This window comes from Boleophthalmus pectinirostris, unplaced genomic scaffold (genome assembly GCF_026225935.1).
Source record: "Boleophthalmus pectinirostris isolate CB_2022bp ecotype Guang Dong unplaced genomic scaffold, ASM2622593v1 HiC_scaffold_7, whole genome shotgun sequence".
NCBI classification, from domain to species: domain Eukaryota; kingdom Metazoa; phylum Chordata; class Actinopteri; order Gobiiformes; family Gobiidae; genus Boleophthalmus; species Boleophthalmus pectinirostris.
In genome coordinates, this window is record NW_026571473.1 from 19276855 (window position 1) to 19296778 (window position 19924).

General features: G+C 37.5%; 1 protein-coding gene across 1 annotated transcript in view; it reads right to left on the reverse strand.

The window, feature by feature from the left end:
• The window catches only part of sema6bb (sema domain, transmembrane domain (TM), and cytoplasmic domain, (semaphorin) 6Bb), a 180139-nt gene that overhangs the window by 16598 nt on the left and 143617 nt on the right, over nt 1–19924 (reverse strand). The window contains 1 exon segment of the mRNA XM_055164909.1: nt 14743–14801. Within this exon segment, the coding sequence (XP_055020884.1) occupies nt 14743–14801 (59 nt within the window).

Here is a 19924-nt window from a genome sequence, read left to right on the forward strand (position 1 = left end):
ATTTCAATGGTGGTTTTTCATTGAAAAGCAAATCAAATAAGCATATTTTGAAACAGTTATGCCATCACTAAATTACTCAATATAATAAGACCCATTTGAGCAGGTAGCACCATCCACCTCTCATGCTGCACTTTCTCAGAATCCTAGAAGTCGTTTGAACTGATAAAACCAACATTCAGTTTGATTTTGTGTGTTCAACAGGTGCCATTTGTCAAGGTTGTGGCTCTGGGCTTTTGATTTAAAAAACACCACAGCAGGTTTCTATTATATAAAAGCATCCATCAGGTTAATATGAAGCACCGGTCAGCTGAAGGTCATCTGCAGAGGTTTGAGGAATGGTGGTCCCTGTAGGAGGTCTTTTGACGTGGAAGAAGAGAGGCTCCTATAGATACATTCAAGAAACACCATAAATCACTGAACAGCACGCTAAGCTACTATGCTACTGTTACATTTAATGGAGATCATGTTCAGTATTGTGTTAGACTCATATGGGTTCAACACAAAACAAAACAAGGATGTCCTCCTGACACAAAACATCCAACAAATGAATCCAAAAAATGTTAAGTGACCTTCCAAAACTGTTATCTTTTCTTATAAGAATATGTCATTGTAATCCCTCATTCATAAATTTTCCATTGTAACAAAGAGTTCAAAATTTAGTCAGCCTAATCTGAAAAAGCTTGTCTAGTTGAAAACTTTGAAAAAAGTTCTAATTTTAACATAAGAAGGAGTGACAGTAGCTCAGTTGGTAGTGTTACTGATATGAAGGTTGGCGGTTCAAATCCCACTTTCGACATAAACAATATTGGGGGAGAGGTCAGATCCACTGACCCACTGGTTTGTTGTGTCCTTGGAAAAGACATTTAACTTACCTCGCCCCTAGTGTCTGTGTACAGTAGTGTGTGAATGGGTGAATGACTGGCATAAAGTGTATACATAAAAAATGCGTGTGATAAGAATAGGTAACGCTTCTTGTAAATAATTCAATAATTGTGTTCAAAACTAAACTAATATTTTTATCCAGTTTATCGTATGACGGTAAAAAGAACAAAAAGTGGAAAAGGATGATGGCCATGCTGTTTTTTTTTGTTTGTTTTTTATCCTTTTAATTCTAACTGTTCCCTTCAGATGTGTTTTCATTAACTGACCTCAAGTAACTGTATTATTTGTTATCTATTTGCATTTATACTTTTCCACAGAACAAACCTTGAATGTTCCTTGGAAGACCCCACATCAGCTGGTTTGCCTCCACAAGTGCAGGTGCTTATTATTTTCCACTGCCATTGTTTGTATGTATCCGTGGTGTATTTAATTTTCTTATCTCAAAACATAATCCTTATTTTAATTACTCAGAGGGGCCAGTAATGAGCTCCTCATTTGCATATACACTACGTCTTAGCATATTTCTCCTCACTTATTACCCTTAGCGTTGTTTGCATCCCAAGAGGTAGGGCTGCAAGCTACGTTTAGCAGTCATTATTTTTTCAAGAGAATTTGAATCAGAAAAAACTCTGCAATTCCAACTGCACTGGCTAATTTAGAAATATATAAAATATTGACAAAAATAGTATTTGCTCTGTAGTGAATTATCCAGCACTACTCAGTTCCCTGTTTATAGGCACAATTTTGAGGGCTTTTGAGGACAAGAGATATTATTTTTTGTTTTGAATAGTTAATTACCATGGCAACTGTCCTGGATTTTCATCACTGTGATATCTATGGATATTGGCTTTTCTATTCATGGATTACAGCTTCCTGTTATATGCAACATTCTGAGGACATTTTCCCATTCAAATGATAGAATTTTTTTTTTTTTTATTGTTAATTACCATGGCAACCTTCTTAATTTCTCATCATTCTGAAACACATGGTAGGGTCAGCAGAGAGCGGGAGCATTTGAAGGATTTCCTGCTGTGACAATATGAGATGAGAGGAGGACATGAGGCCAGAGGACACAGAGGAGGAAGTAACATGAAAGAGATGGAGCCCTTGAAGAGTCCTTGCCACTTGCTGAGGTGGAGGTTTAACTTGGCTTTTGGCAAAAGCAAAAAGAAACACTTTTACTTTGTTGATTTTCTCAATCAAACCAGGCTGTCTAAACAGTGAGTAATAAAATGGAGAAACCCTAGAATAGCTTAGCATTAGCGTCGTGCAATTGAACACATTTTAATTGAGATTGAGTCATTTCTAATCGTCAGTGATCAGATTAGGTCTTTTTAATCGTTAGGTCTATAACCGATCCTCTGTCAGTAAACACATGTACTTTGAAGGGGTAAAATTACATTTTTTGTGTTAAATGGCAGTGATTAAAAGTGTGCATCATTTATACTCATGAATTTAAAAAAGGAAAGCCATTTTTAATTGTTTTCATTGAGAAAATATTTAAATGAATGAAAAATTCTGTTAATTTGAGAATTGTCAGAGTCCTACTTTGATTTACTTTTCTCTATCTTGCAGTAATAAACTAATAGGCCTTTGACCCTCAGACATTCAAATGGAAAACATAATTCTGTACTTAAGAAAAAAAAAAAAAAATTTTGTCCATTCCATATTCACATTCCTGGCCACACCAAATATGTAGCCTTATGTAATCATCCTTTCTTCAGTATTCTTCATACAAATCTTATGCAACTAGATCCCATGACACAAGGAAAGGTCAATGACAATTACCTTTAAGGGTATGCAATGAAAAACACTTATCTCTTCTTATTTCTTTTTTAAGGTCACTGCTTTTGAGTCTTTGAATTGTGAAGTGGTGTACAGAACACATGGATACACAATGTGAACTTTTTATTAGTATGAGAGAGCCACTAACCTCAAGGACTGACCATCAGGTACCAATCAGGTCTGAGTGTGTCTATCACATGACTCATTTCATTTGAGCAGACCATTACATCTGCTATATGCTGCACTTCTGCAAGGTGACACTGTAGTTAGTTAGTTTTCAGCACAAAGGGCTCCATTAAAAGTGATCATATTTGTTAAGTATCGTAAGTGGGACTAAACACAACCATGTTTCAAACAGAGCTGCTAAACTGGACAGTACCTGAAGGACTGAAAAGAATGAATGGGGAAGATGGGTGTGGTCTAAATACATAAGAACAGTGCGATTGGTCTAACAGGTATCTACACTTAAAACTCCGCCCCTGCAGCCAGGTATTAGTAACTGGAAACACGAGGAAATAATCAGAACAGTTCTACATGATGTCATGTAGTACTTGAAATAGCTGCAAATAAACAGTTCCGTAGCAAAAAAGGCTCATGTAGGGTTTAGTTCCACTTTAATTTGATAACACAGCTAATCAGTGTGGATGTGTTTTTGAGATTGAAATAATTTATTTGGTTGGCATTTCAAAGTGACACCATGACAACAAAAATATATATTTAAAAGAGATAAAGTTCAAGTATTCTGGTATGTTAATTCGCAGTGCTGGTTCTATTAACAATTTGCAGATGGGAGAGATTATGGATATAGGAAGCCTGGCTTGCATCATATAGCCTTATATAGTGCATTGCATCATGGGAAACCATACGGTGTCCTTTATCTCTGCCGAAGATGAGACTGCACCATATTAAGTCTGTCTGCTGTGGTGAAGGACCCCCTGCTGCTTCTGTCTGTGTCTGTTCCTCTATTAGGGTTCAACTTCTGTGGCACTACATTCCTCACACTCACACTTCTACTGAAAACAAAACGCTGTCAGCTTTATACGCTCGCCTTTCCTCAAAACCACAGCAATTAGGCGTTACCATGACTGTAAATTTGCCAAACTAATTTCCCCTTCCCTACCACACGACAGAAGAGATGGTGCCCCCAGTGCAACACCATGACAACAACTGTCTTATAACTGCCCATTGATGTTTTTCGGCAAGACCTCAATTAGCCAGTGATTGCATCCCGCTGTTGCAACAGTCAAAACACAAGCTATTCTTCGGGAAATATTTTCACAGCACCGTAATTGCTTCCATCTGTAGCTACACTGTGTCATTACGGCTGAGAGAGTTCACCACTAAAAATGTGTGATTCGCCAATGAAGGTTTTGTGTACGCTTTTCAGGGCGTGTCAGAAGAGCCTTTTGTCGGCGGGAGGCTGCTGGAACAATACAGGGGGTGTGACAGAGCGTGACGCCTGCTCTAACTGTCTCGACTTCAGTGTTGACAATTGAAAATATTGGCAATGGCACGAGAAGCAAGAGGAGTGATACATGTGACCAGTGATGTTACATGGTCTATGTGATGGTATTTTTTACAGTAAAGCTGAATTCAAATAAAAGAAGGAATAGGATTTTTGGCAAAAAACAAGTATTTCTTCCTTCTCAGACATTAACTGGTCTCGATAATTACTGTATTGAGTTCAATATATGAAAGCAGGAACAATATATTTTGGGGCTCAATATTTAGTGTGTGTACAATTTCTTTGCAAAAGTGGGAAGATTTGGAGTATTTATTTATTTTTTTTTACAATAACATTTGAGCTGTAAAAGGTTAAATATGCGTCTTCAATGACAAATTATTGGAACATTCTGTTATTTATTTGTTGCAGCTCAGGCCTTTTAAATGCAAAATTGTGTACTGGGATTATCTTGCACTATTGTTCTTGTGTCAGTGGCAAAAAAGTTAAATATTCTCATTTATTGCAGTATATCTCTGTGGCAGTATATCATACTTCAAAATTTGTTTTCATGACAAGCCTACTGGTCAGTGTGACCAAATAAATAAAATATTAATATTAATATATGATTGGCATTATAGTTAAAGCTGTTATAGTTATATTTCAATTGAAGTGAAATTGCAAATTGAAAGTTGCTTGTAGCAAATCACAATGGCTGCCAACTCTGTAATTTAGCAGTTCATTATTCAGTCTTCCTTTCTTAAATGTTAATGCTCCGAGATTGGTTTAAACTTTAAGCATAATTATATAATAGCAACATAAATCGCAAATCTAATCACAATTTAAATGCTTACAAAATACAAATTTTTCTTTCTTTCTTAATTTATTTCTAGTCTAGAGGAGAACCAGAGGAGATTAGTTGTTGACATTTTCTTATTTTTCAATGCAGTGAACGGTTAAAGAAAAACTCGGGTCGTTGACAAGAATGATAAGCCTTTTTCCATGGAATGCGACAGGAAAAGGTTGGAAGTTTGACGCTCTATTTAGTCCAGGTTTACTCTGTAACCGATAGGCCTGTCAACACAGGGCACAACCTGGAGAAACTGAAGCCAACCAATCAACACCAAGCACCACCCCAGTGTAAGTGGATCTGACAAGTCACACTCAAAGCCTATCACGATGTTTATGGAAGCAGGCTGGATTACTGCAGAGGCATTCACACACCTCGCTAACGCAATCAGAGTTAGTTAGAGCACACTTTTACTCTTGCTCAAACATTATTAAACACAAGTAGGTAGAAATCCAGCTGCACGTTTCCATGTCAACTGTGAAGAGCGGGCTAATTTACAAGGACACACAAATGCATCACAAGTTTAATGGCTTTATTTCTCTCCCAGACAAATTTAAAAGTCCAAATGAGAAATGAGAGTACGCTGATCAAACAGGAAATGAATAGTTTAATGATGGGAGGTTACAATATGAGCAGGTGGAGTCGGGACAGGCACACTAATGGCTAAACCTATCAGGCCTGACAGCTCCATAATGGACTCAAACTTTTGCAAGAGGAGGAAAAAGAGAAAGTATAAGTAACTGTTTACATGTACAGAACCAAGATTAGTTTTAGTCACAGGCTTGAATAAATGTGCAATCTCTATCTAGAAAAATTAAGCGTTTCCATAATTCAGGAATGCTGTGATTACATCTAAGTCCAAAGAATCATAATGGTTTTATAAGTTTTTCCAAGGAATAGCCACAATATTTGGAGGAGAATCTCAATATTCAGAAGTTATTTAGTAAATCCAACAGAAACACGCTAAAATGTGTCTATAAATGAATTTGTCTTCATTCAATAGTATCAATAATTCAATATACTGCGTCCACCTTAAAGTTTACAGCAGGATTCCATGTGAATAGAAAGTTAAAACCATACTTCGATACATTCCCCATGGAGATAGATATGTTTTATGCCAAACCGTGTAAGACTATAGCCAAAGGAATAACATTTCCATCAGAACAAACAAATAAGAGTCAGGTTTGTGGAGATATAGACCTGTCACAATAATTACTAGATCATATTATCGCTCAATGTATGAAAACTAGAAGAATATTTTATGGGGGGGGGGCTATAAAATAAGGTTTGTATCATGAAAGGTTGAATTAATAATTTCTATGACTCATTACAGATGCAAACTACTAAAATGTTTAATTCTTCTTATTTATTAAGAATATTGTACATTTAGAATAGTTCAATTCTGCTCTTGGGTATTGTGTGTTAGTGATATTAGTGTCAGTAATATTATTGTGATTTACTTTAGCCAACGCTCCACAGCCTAAACAAAACTATGCAGGTCCACGTCTGTAATTCCACTCCTTTCACCCGAAGCCTTTTTTTCATCCATAAACTTTGACTGCTGCTCTTTGAACTTGTATCTGCGGTAAACTGTGTCATGAGCAGGTGGAAACAAGCACAACAGCTGGGCCATTTTACAGCACCTCGGCCAAAAACCCTCTTGGTCTGGGCCCATAATCTCTGCACGCGCTCATAATGGGAGCCAGATATTGTTCCTGACCTCATCGCTTTCATCACAACGTCCCACTCGCCACACATTGTCTCAATTAGACGCCGTACGCTCCCCAAACCAGGCTTTGATCAGCGGGGGATTAGTTATACGGCATGGGCCTACATACTAATATTTGATTTCTCAGCTCTTGTTTGTGTTCCTTGTTTAATAAATGCATTGGAGGCAGTGACTTACTCTGAGTTGTACATAATTAAGCACATGAGTGAGAACAGAACATTGTGGTAGCAGAGGAAAGATTAAGGAAATAAACAAACTTCCACAGTACAAAGAAACTAAAACCATAAGTCTAAGGCAAGTAAATATAATGACCTATTAAGGCAAAGTAAGATGACAAAAAAATAATGAGAATTTAAATTGGGAGTGAAAAGAGTACATGGAAAAAACAGCTCATTTCATGTTTTGGAGATACCGTCAGAAAGGTGAGGGTGAAATGTTATTTGCGTGTGTCTGGTGGTAATTGTATATTTTGGAGACAGATGCTCATGTTTTATGGCCTTCTATAGGGTTAATCCTGATTTAGAACTACCTTATCAATCTTATTTGAAAACTGGCTGACATTTTAGACCATATTAATCATGATATAGTCCAGGTTTAGATCCAGCAGTACTCCAAAATCCAAATATTATCTTAGGTGGTACTGAAAAGCTTGAGAACCACTGGTCTATGTATAGAGGAGAGATGTCAGTAGCGTTATAAGGATGATATGCCAAGAAATGCCAGGAAGAAGGCCTAGATGAGAAGTAGATAGCAAAATTGATGTTTATGAATATACTGTAGGGAGTTTCAGGGGTAAAGTCAGAGGCTATGAAATATTTTAAGCATATAGAGGTACAGAGAGGAAGAAGTATGCTGGACTTCTTACAGGAAGAGCTGAAAGAAGAATCATGGATGTTGTAAAATAACACATAGCAAAGACATCTTGTTGGAATAATAATATATTCAGCTACATTGTGTGTTTTGGCTATGTTTTAATTGAGTTTAATTCAAGACGCCCTATGGACAGCTGTTGTAAATACGCTCTTTGTTCGTGCTGTCTGTGTTTGTGCCAATGTATCTATTATGCCTACATCATGTAAATAAAAAACTAATTTAATCTGAGTGAAATTCAATGCAGGGTAATTGATGCCAGGGCGTATCGTGTGAGCTCCATGATGTCACTGGCGTTTGGTCACAGTATTGTATATGGGTCAGCCTCTGCTTTTGGTGCAGTCTGTAATATATGAGAGGGGAAAAGGCAGTCAGTTTTATTAATGGGTGAGAGGGCATCTGAAGCACTGTCGCTGGTATTAAAAAGTTCATTTTTACTTTTAATATGTCTGAATTGCCTCTGTGAAGCAAGATAAATGCTTAAATGATGGTTACTAATATTTTCTACTCTGTACCCATAATAATACTGAAATGTAACATCTACATTCTACGTAATTTGGGACAATAAAACATAATATAATAACATATATTGACATAATATTGAAACAGTTTAAATTTAGCATAGAAAAGTGAGCAGGCTTATCAGGAAAACTGACATAAATGTATAAGCTGCATAAGATGCATTTTTAAATTAAGTATATGGGTATACTCATGGGGGTCTTAGTCCAACTTCACATTAAAGGTGCATTGTGCAACATTCTGGTGGAGGGATTGTCAAATGCTTTTCTCCATGAGGTTATTGCTTTAGTCCAATGAGATTCATTTGGTCTTCTGATATTTTATGTTATTTCAGACCAAGAGTTTTCATACCTGACAGTTTTGACTGCTCACTAGCAATCTTTCTCAGAATGGTCACGTGACTGTGCTGTGACCTGTCTGGTCAGTTGATTTATACAGGTTTTGGGACTATAAACCGGGGTCAGGGGGCTTTTTTATTCTCACACACCTGGGATACTGTCCTGCGGAAGTCGGAGCCTCTACCAGTAGGAAGACAGTGCCAAAAGTTTTCTTGGTATTTCTGAGTTAAATCCACCTATTATTGAATAAATGTAGAGCTGTTTAATGTCATAATGTGGAACATTCCAGGCAGAGCAGTGACATATCCATAAAAACAAGAAAGTGACAGACCCCTAACCAAAAAGTTACACGGAGCACCTTTAAGTTCTGCCTTAGTCATTTTTCATAATCATAATCACTTTCACCATGCAGTTAAGAAAGTCCAGACTTAATAGTCACTACTTCAGTGAGACATGAGCATTTTCGATTTTGTGCATATTTTTAAGTTTATAGCATGAGTCATTTGAGCACTCAGACCTGTCATTTACCATTCAACCTTTGTCAGCTTTGTGAGACAGGAGAAGTCACTGGCACTTCACCCCCTTCGCCTCGTCAGTGCAACCATGAAAACTGCAGCTCTCCTCTGACCACTACTGTCCAGCCTCAAACCATACGGGATCCATTTCTATAAGGTTCCACCTCATTGCACCGCACCATATGTCCCCAACCATTTCAAAGTTCTCCCTATGATCTCTCAATCTTTTACTGATCTAATCTACAATCCCACTTCTTTCCCGTTTTCCAGAATCACCCTTGATTTCTCTTCACTGGAGAAGAGATGAAAATCAATGGTCTCTTCTTCGCCTGCACGGGTCCCTGTGTGGAGGAGGATGAGAGGGAGGCAGTTAGCGCGCCCCATCTATCTCCTTTTGAGCTCAATAGGACAGAGCTGGTCCCGGAGTCAGTGTAGTCTCCAGACCAGAGACATGACGCACCAGTGGGACCCGAGCCAGCCCTGGACTTCAGCCTAGAGTCCTTTAAAGATGAGTCTTGTGAAGTTTTAACAAGCACTTCATCAGTCAGGGAGACAAATTGATTCAAGATTGACTGGCCACCTCAAAGTAATGATGATAAGAAATAAAGAATTACAATCAACGTCAGTTATGTAAGTTGTTTGTTACTTTAGGATATTAAAATTTCACCTTCAAACGTTTATCTTTGTGCTAGTTGTAGAGAAGAAAATGCATTTTTTGGCTGTTCTGGTAAGGTACTATAATCATTTCAGGGGAACTTGATAAAAATTTAAAGACAGATTAATTTAAACTGTTTTGATTTCACTGCTGCTTGCTGTCAGCTTGCCAATTGAACAAAACATTTACAGTTCTCAAAAATGAGGACATGACTCAAAAAATTACAGTTAAATGATTGAGTGATTTGAAAGATTGCACACAATTTCCAAACAACACTGTTTTGTCAATCCAATACAACAAAAGTGATTCAAAAAGCAGATGAAATATTAACCTTTTGTGTCTTTTGTATATTTTCAAACATAACTTAACTTGATTGACAGGTCTACCATAAAAGCATAGCACTTGAGAACAGCCGTTTTGACAGACATACAAAGACATTACTGACAAACTACTTTTCAATACAGAGACAAGAAAACTCATGCATCTTTATCAATCTACAGTCTAATTTATGATGCATAGTTTCAAACACTGATGTCACAAAGCTCTTAAAAAGTAAGAAATAACAGCTACTAAATTTAATTTTGTGTAATAGAGTAAAAAAATCACTTTGCTTCAGTTGCCTAGTCACTGTGACCATTGTCGGAAAATAATGCCGTTAACAGACATATGTAAAGAAGTGGACTAAGAAACCCATAGCGTTTGGCTCTAGTCAAATGAAGCTCACTGACTCGAGCAGTTATAGTGAGGGAATTTGTTCCAAGTTACATATTAGGAATAGGAATTGATTTACGGACAAAAGAGCTAAATAAAAACACCAGGATCATGTAGAGTGGATTAATACAAACATTTTAATATCAGCCTGACAGCAGTAGCTACAAAGAGAGGTCAATGTTTTTTCAAAACAAAGTCAATTGGAGCGGAGCCAATGGAGCCAGAAGCACACCCAATTGGAACGTGGCAGCTAGTGGGTTAGCTGTGTCCATTTATACATACAGTCTACAAATGCACTAGAAAAGTAAGGTCTGAGGCATGACTGCAGCTCACAGTTAAACCTATCTCCATTTGTCAAGGTTTACAAAATGTCAGAGGAGTATTGTCTTATATGGTAATTTAAAATTTGAATCCCTTTCCAGTCATCTGAGTTACCTGAAGCTTATGTCTTACACAATATCTCAAATATACAAGATGTACCTGCTACAGCAACAGCCACAACTCAAGTGGAGTACAAGATGTTAGCACAAAGCATCCCTCCGTAAGCCTTCCACTCTCCTTATTTTCCCAGAGTAAAACATTGTTCCTGTCTTTTCAGCCTCCCTATAGGAGCCGTATTGTGCTGCTTCACAACAGAAAACATGGCTCTGATTCCATTATCTCTGTGGCAGAGGAGCTGTGAGGATACTGATTATGAACCGGTCCAGTGAGGGGAAAATGAAGCTCAACATGCAGCTGTACCAAGACACACCTTGTTTCAGACGTAAAAAACACAGAAATGGGATCATCCTGTTTCCCAAAGAGGCCTAGTCAAACAATAAGTGGCATCCAAACTACTGGACAGCACCGGCCAGTGTAGATATAATGTACCACACACCATACTGTGATATTAGGTTGAAATCTACAAAGTGTGTCCCAGTGGAGTTTAGATTGTGAGATTTTAGGTCTGTTGTAAAAAAGTAAATATCAAGCACTGTGGAAGCCATGAATGACCTTTTTGGGAAAATGTCTGTTTCTTATACTTTCATGCAAAGTTTAGCTTTGTATGTAAACTTGCATAAGAAGATTGACTTTTTGTGACCAAACTGTAGTTCTTTTTGTCTATCACATATACGTTTTCAATGACAAGACTCCAAACAAGGGACAACAGTGACAAGTAGTTTTAAGCTAGATTCTGGATACCTTTGTAGTTTTCCAGTTACTGCACCACAACAGAACATGCCATTTGGTCATCAAAATGCTGTATTATTATATGAGGCCTCATATTTATCCTGATGGGCCACAAAAAGAAAGCAATGCTTATTCTGACAATCATCAGCACTACAAGGCTCTCAATTTCTCAATCACCATACATCTGACTAAAAGCTCTGGTGTCTATAGCTCAGTTTGGTGTTTGTTAAATGACGGCGGACTGTAGTGATCAGTCATCATTTAAAAGAGGAAGAACAGAGCAAACAATTCCTTATATGGTAAAGATAGGGAGGCTTTTTAAAGTATTTGCAGTATAGGTGACAGACTGTCATAACAAGCAGAGTGAAAATGTTCCTTTTTGTCTCAGCTTTTACACTCTGCTGAGAAAAGCTCTTTGTCTTTTAAGCAGACGATGAGCGATGGAGGCTGTGTTAAGTGGAAACAATGAGAAAGCATCACTGACAATGAAAGTGTCAGACCCGAAAAGTGATATTCTGAAACGTATCCAGCAGGCACACGGTCTATCATCACAGAGCAGATACAGAACAGATACAGGGGAACTGCTGTGAGGGGTAATGGTTGTCAATACAGACTGTTAGCTCATTGACAACACCATACCTGAGGGAGCTTAGCATCTGTCACAAGCACTAACACTCTCTCAAGAGTAACATGAAAACAATATGCAGCACAATATGGTGGAAAAAGTGAGAAGGAATTGTTTATGAACTCAATCAATCATTTAAGTAGTACTTGAAGTAGTAGTGGTTCCAATCTTTGTTTTACCTTGAATTACTTACTACTGGCTCTGAAGACAGCCATCTCTGGCACCCCTCTTAAGGGTCCGGTTCCCTGGACTTGAACCCACTGTACTAAAGCAAAGAGGGTGGGAGATTTTAAATTGTAATTAGACAGCTTGTCTGTAGTCTTTGCCCCAACTTTTGAGATGTTCTTCAGTAACTTCAGTTATCTCAACTGTAACATCGGACATGTTGTTTATAGTCATTATTGACTTGTATGAATAATGTTATAAAATGTTTGTCTTTATATTTACTGCAGTCATTCTGATGTTACAATGTGATATGATCTTTGTGATCAGTGTGTCTTTGGATTGCTCATTTCAGCAGAGTGTCTCAGAGTGCATTAGAAACAGCTGAAAGCCTAAAATATTCTCTTTTATGTGATTGTTCTGACAACCCAACATTGAGTTGATAGGACTCCTGCTGAGGGCTCTCTGCATTTTAGCTAATAATAAGTCTTTCTTTTGTTTATTTAAAATTTATAGGCTACAAAACAAAATCTCCAAAACTTGTGAGGACTTGTTTGTCTTTGAGTGCATGCCTGTGTGAATGTATGAATGTGCGCCTGAACTATTATGGCTATTCCTGGCCATGGTACATCGTCAACCCATATTGCTGTGGGGGCCAGGCTCTAAGCTCCTGTGACCTCTAATGAAAGCTAAGGGTTTATAAAGTGTTTGGGTACATCTGTTAGATTAATGTAATCATGCAATGTAAATATTTGCTTGTTGCCCTGTAGACACTCAATTAAACCCTAAAACAACACAAACATTATTTTCTTTCCTGTGATTTGTCAACACTGAACCCAATTGTGGCCATGGAATAATTGTCCAAGTCGCCTGTTTAATTACATGCTTCCAGCATAAGTACAGTCTGGTCTGAAGACAAACTCATTTCTTTCACATTTCTCCATTCTCCTAACCCAACAAACAGAATAGCAATTACTCATCATGCTCTGCTAATGAAAGAGCGTTGGATATGATGCTTTAGTCTGTCCATATGCTTTTGACATATGGTCCTAATGAAGACAAATAATCTCTCCTCTATCAGCGAGCACAAAGCGAGCATCCCCTGTGGCTGACCAATAAGGCGGCCCGATTCGGCGAGCAGCATCAAACAGTGCACCAGTACAACGTTATGCAATATTTATCGGCTCTGCTTTCAGGGAAAACACCGCGCATGAACTTGGTAGAACTTTTCACGCATCAGATTTAGAGCGGAGATCAAAGAGAGGAGGTATCTAGGGAGAATAACCCAAAACTGCGCATGTAAAGAGTGCACTGGTTCTGTTCATGATGATGAGAGGAGAGTTAAAATGGGAAATGTCAAGAGGGGCGCAAGCATGGGTTGGGATAATTAGGCACTTTACTGTATATGCCACAAAAAAACTGAAAAAGATCCTGGGTTAGTTTCAGCAGAAAGTATATATAATGTTTTTTTATTTATTTTTATTTAGATTTTTCCTAGTAGGTTTTTAGGTTTAGGTTTCGATTTTAAAAGTGTGTGAGTTTTTAAAGTGAATGTTCTCAATAGATTTTAATGCTCTGTGTTACGTTGGCACTATAGACTGTATAAAGTAGTGGACTAATACGATGTCATGAATTTGGAGCCAGATCCATATTAGGAATAGGAATTTATTTATGGCCAAAATAGCAAAAAAAAAACAAAAAACAAACAGGGTCCAGTAGACAGGGTTATATGAACATTTTAAGACCAAACTGACCAGACTCACTACAGCAGTTACAGACAGGGGTGACCATTTTTCAATGTCTTGAAAAAATGCCTGTTCAAAATAAATTATTACTCACATAACTGATACAAGCATACAAACAAAAAGTACTTCTCAGTTTTGAGTGTGTGTCTGACCCAAAAGTTGGAAGACCACAAAGGCAAAATCTTTTATGGTATTTAAAACATGAACCACAAAACTTTATACTTCCTAAAACTGAACTTTTTACAAAACTTCCGTATTTGAATCCAATTATTATGACCAGATTTTAATTTGAGCATCCCTATGGTAACCCTGAATTTGTAGTTTTGTGTTGTGGCAAACTGGCTCAAAACAGAAACAGTTCTTTGCTGGGGCTGGATGTTGAGTTATGACAATGGAAAATCTGGGGTAGTACAGTACACACTATCTTTACACAGGGATTTGTGGGCAGCTTTAAAACAAAATGAAAGTAGTAGAGTGTCTTTGCGTGCTGTATCTTTGCGGTGGCTCCCAGGAGAAGTCAGATACCAGAGAGCACAGAGACAGAGACAGATTTGTCCCACTGTTTATTTGTAGATTTGCCCAGCCTAAACTCACACTACACTGGCATTTGTGCTTCGTTCACTTTGCATATTTGGTTGTTTACACTGAAAAGACTGTGTTTCTGTGTGGGGCCTCGAGCTGGAGGAGAGCTAACATCTTTACTTCTCCTCAGACAGAAGCAGAAGAGAAGGAGGGGGGTACTCACCGTCACAGTCCCCCAGGTGGGCCACGTTCCCCTGCTCCACATCCTGCTCAAATGGTAGTCTGTGGAGAGAGCAGACAGCAGCATTAATCAGAGCACAGATACATGAAGATAAAGGATACATCAGTGTTTTACAGCAGAGGGCAAGTGGAGATGACAAAAGTGTATTCAGAGCAAGATTAGAATGGCAAGAGAGAATTGAAAGTTCTACAAAAGGTTTTAATAGTCATACAGTGCACATGACAGCTTAGCGTAATAGTTATTTATGGTTGGATATGAGCAAATAGAAGTAATAGCAGTAACTGTTATCTAACAACAAGGATGTAAACAAGGGCAAAAGCGCATCTAATGTAAACAATAATTACTGTTTGATGAAGAAAAATATATGAAAACAGCTTTATTTTGGTAAATTTGCATGATGGCCTAGCTAGAGGGGTTTCTTATGAGAACTCAGCTCAATTTCAGCCTATTTTCTACACTGATGTAAAACTGTGATAAATGTTTACCACAGATACTATCCCCCCAAACAACGTAATAATAAGCAGAAAAACATGAAATCCTGTGCTATGCATTTTCACTTTTGCAACTAATATTTTGGCAATAACAACTATATTTTATTACTATAATTTCTACAATCTACAGTTCATGGGTGGGCAAACTACAGCCCGGAAGCCATATGCGGCCCTTTAACCTTTTTAATCTGGCCTGATGAACTTCAATAATAATAATAATAATGATAATAATAATGTTCAGTGTTTTAAAAGTCATTTCAATAAATAGTAAATACTGTGGAACTTGAAAGACAGATATTTTGTTGTAATGCTTTGTAATGATTTCAATTATTGGATATTTCAATAACATGGGATATGTATTCTACATATCCGTACATATCCCTTTCTACATATTTTTTTCTCTTATGAGATGCATTACCAACAAACTCCATCTATTTGTTCCTGGGATGGCCTTTCCATCAAATTTTAGAACCCTTTGTGGCCCAGGAGTCAAAAAGTTTGCCCCACCCCTGTACTAGTTCTATTAGTACTATGACATAACAGATAACTTATATTGACATTACTAATACAACTGCTAGTACCACTACTTCTGCTTCTGTTACAACTAATCACTACCATTACAAAAACTCTAAATAGTAAGACCTCTAAAAAGCTGTTGCCACCATGGATTAAATATACACAATGTCAGAAAGTTTTCTCTCATATAAATTTGTGTCAAAGCATTGAACTTAATTAAATTAGTAAACGCTAATATTTTTCCAGCTCTCCCTCGGGTTGAATAAAACTTCTCCATCATAACTTAAGGGAGACATTTATGCCCGCAAGGCCACTGGATAAGATAATTAATGCGGTAAATTTCATCTAGGTCAGCACACTTATAGATAACGTTTGTATAGCAAATAAACATCTTATGAGGAAAATGGTTGTAGGGGGTGCAGCGGTTGTAATATCGCGAAGTTCATTATTCTATTGTGAAAAAGCGTTGTCTCCCATAGAAACAAATAAACTCCAGCATATAGGCCTGCAGCTCTAAATATTTTGAGCTTATTTATGGTTCTACTTTAAAACTCATTTCCGATGCGGGGTCCAGGGGAGTGAGGAAAACTCCGCACAATAAGACATGATGAAGTGAGAAGGTGTAGCGGCCAGAGCAGAGCGCGAGCCAGGTGTGTGTGGCTAAAATAACACAGTCCCGTAATGGTTTGGATCTGGAGAACAAGGAGTGGGTTTAAATGAACAGACAGAGAGACAGAGTGTGAGAAAGTGGACAGGGAAAATCCAATGAGAGGAAATGGGACACTTAAGTCAAAGTGCAGCCAAATGTGTGGCCTGTACGGTGACTATGGCTGTTTGGGGACATAGCGAGTCTGCCTTATGTTTTGGTGCAGATGTTAGTGTTACAGAGAGTACGGATATGTAATTGAACATATGGGAGCACAACATTCACAATGGTCATAGACAAAGGTTGCACAGTGCTTGGTTTGCAACTGCAGTCATGTCCTTTATCACCGAGCTGGCCACCAACAGTGCTTCTATGTGGAACTGCTTTTTCTCAAGATTTAACAACCCTATAGTAAAATGACATGTGTCCATGGTGTACCATTAAATATGACTCAAGTAATATATCACATGCAGTCGATTGACAGGGAAACAAGAGAAATTATTAGTGCTTTTTATTTTGTAGATTTTTTTTTTCAGTTACAGCCACTTTGTTCACATTAAAACTTGTCTTGCAGTACTTAATTCCTAGCTAGGGGGAAAATAACTTCAACCAAAACATTACACACATATTGGCTAGTGTAATTATAAAGAATTTACATATATTCATCTTTTTTCCTTATTCCCAGTAGGACAGGGTTACCTATGGTTCTTGGGGTACACCTTGGATAGTGGCCAGTAAGCCACATGACACGGAGGAAAAATAGGATAATTAGTTGTAAGCTGGTGGTGTTACACGAATGCTTAATTAAGACATATAGTTCAGGCATAAACAAATGACGCATAATAGTCTCTTAGCATGCATATTTATGATGATGCCTGGATAATTTATCACTGTAATGAGCCAAATCAATTAATCAAATCCTAATTGGAGTAACTAATCATTAACCAATATTATGAAATTATGCCACTGATCTACATTACGTTATACATACAATCTGATATTAATGTCTGATATCGATGTCGATACTGACAAATTTGGATAACGAATACTGGTTCACCCAATATCCTGGTTGAGCCTATACATTTATGCATTAAGACTGGTCATAGATAGCTCATATAGTCTCATAATATTTAAACTTTTATTTATACAAAGTTATTTTGCAGTTACTTGAGAGATAAATAACAGTTACATAACACATATGGATCACTGTTGTCTCATTATATTTTTGTTTAAAGGAAATAAATGCTATTAGTTGATATCAGGTATTGGCAGATACTTAAAGTCACACTATCAAAATCACTATCATCACTAAAAAAGCTGGATCGGTGCATCCCTAATTATAATTTAAAAAGTTTTATACAAGTTTTCATTTGGACTGACCTAAAGGTCTGTTTGGAGCCCAACATTAAACATGTGTGTGAAGGAGATAAATGAATGTGACTGCTGTGAACCTGCTGCTCTTGTCATGTTAATAAAGAATAATGTTACATATTAGGTCCAGAGCTTTTCATGCACTGCGGACTGCATGCAATCACTGAGTTGCGTGTTTGTGTGTATTTTAGTTTTACGGCGCTTTCTCCTCCAGGTACTCCACATTAAAAGACTTCACAATAAAAGACTGACAGATATACACCATATGTTTTTGGGAAACACATATGGTTTGAGTAAAGTTGTTGTTCTTAAGGCTGTGTTGGAACTTGGCTGCATATTCTGATGAAGGTAATTAAGCAATGCATGAATGCAATCATCCTCTTTTTAAGCAGTCCAGCAACTTATAAATATGAAAAAGGCAGAAATACAGCACTAAAAATAGATGCAAATAAGGCAAATATTAGGAGTAATTCAGTGTGGATAAAGACTACATTTAGGATCTGTTTGTGACTCTGGGACACTTTGCTATGGGCTGATATCATAGTTGAGGTCTGCTATCTGCTTGAATCTGTGGAGATGTTATTGTTTTCTCTCATATGTTTCACACTGTGACATTAAACTCACATATCTCCCTTGAGAGAACGTAACGCCATTGGGCCATGTCAGAGATTTTTAGCAATACAATCTTCGCTAATAAAATGGCATGGCAGATACATTCCATAATATGGAACATTACCAGCAATGCCATAACATTGCCATAGAGATAAGCAGAAGTGAACCCTTCACATAAAAGTTACTTAGTCCATAGATCCTGCCTCAGGCCCTTTTGTCTCCTCTGCATCCTGGGGTCCTCTTTGTACACTTCAGTTCTGCTCCACACTGCAAATGCAATTAAAACACTGGATGATTTCCTTGTGACTTTGATCAGAAATTCTCTTCCCAGTTCCAAAATTAGAAAGTAATTTCATAATCCTCCAACAGCAGTGGCCTCCTCTGGCAAAGAGAAGCTGCATTATTGCACAAAGAGGAAATCCACGGTAACTCAATGCACAATCGATTGGTGAGTTGACCGCCCTTGGTAAATCGAATGAGGAGTCACACAGAGGCCTTTAACAGTATAAGCGTGAAGCCTGGGGTGGTCTTTAAGGCTCTGTTGTCTGTTCCGTTGCCTCCACACCTGTGTTTGTCAAGCACTAATTCAATAAGCAGCTCTGAGGAAAGAGGGATTTGATTTGGCGGCGCACGGGTGGTCAGTGCATCAGAGACAGAAACTATCAGAGCTCTTCAGGGTTCAAATGTCCAGGAGGGATGGAACAATGTTGTGAAGTTATAGTTTGATATGGAAAATACTCTGCCATTTATCATCCCTTCCATAGCTGAAGAATGAAGTGTGTCATTATAAATCCATTAGTTAATCTCACCAAACAATGTATTAATTGGTTTCATAATACCTGATTTTTCCATGTAATGACTAGAATTACAGGTTATGATTATTATGAGAAGAAACATCAGAGTTAAACAACTATTCATGATTACTGACACCATCACCAAACAATAGTTATTTTTTGTTTTGTTTTGTTATTTTCATTCCTCTAATACACGACCAGATTTATTAAATTAAACTTAACGAGTTTTTAGGAATGTATATTGAACTGAAGTGTATAAATGTTGCTTCTAATAAATTTTAGTTTGCACAATCAGAACATTATGAAAACAATAAGAACGGTATTATGTAAAGTGCTTCTAAATGCATTGTGGTGACTAAACACGATGCTAGGAATAACTGTGATGTTGTAAACTGTTGTGTTTATAATGAGCAGAAAAAAAAAGTCAGTAAACATCAGGTACAGCACCTTTAATTATATATATAAAAAACTAAACTTGTAACATGTTTTGCAGAGCCAGATGACTAATTATTAATTTTGCTAATATAAATAATTTCCTAACTTTGTCCACTTCCCAAGAATTGTAACATTTGTGCTAACAAGATAAGGCTTAGCACCCATTTCCGCAGAGTGCCACCCACAGCCACAAACCCTGCGTCATGTGGCAGCACTTGATGGGAGCATAAGTGAAAGAACACAGGCCTGTTTTAACTGCAGCAGAGGCGGCGGACATCTTGAATCAATAAGTGTGCCCT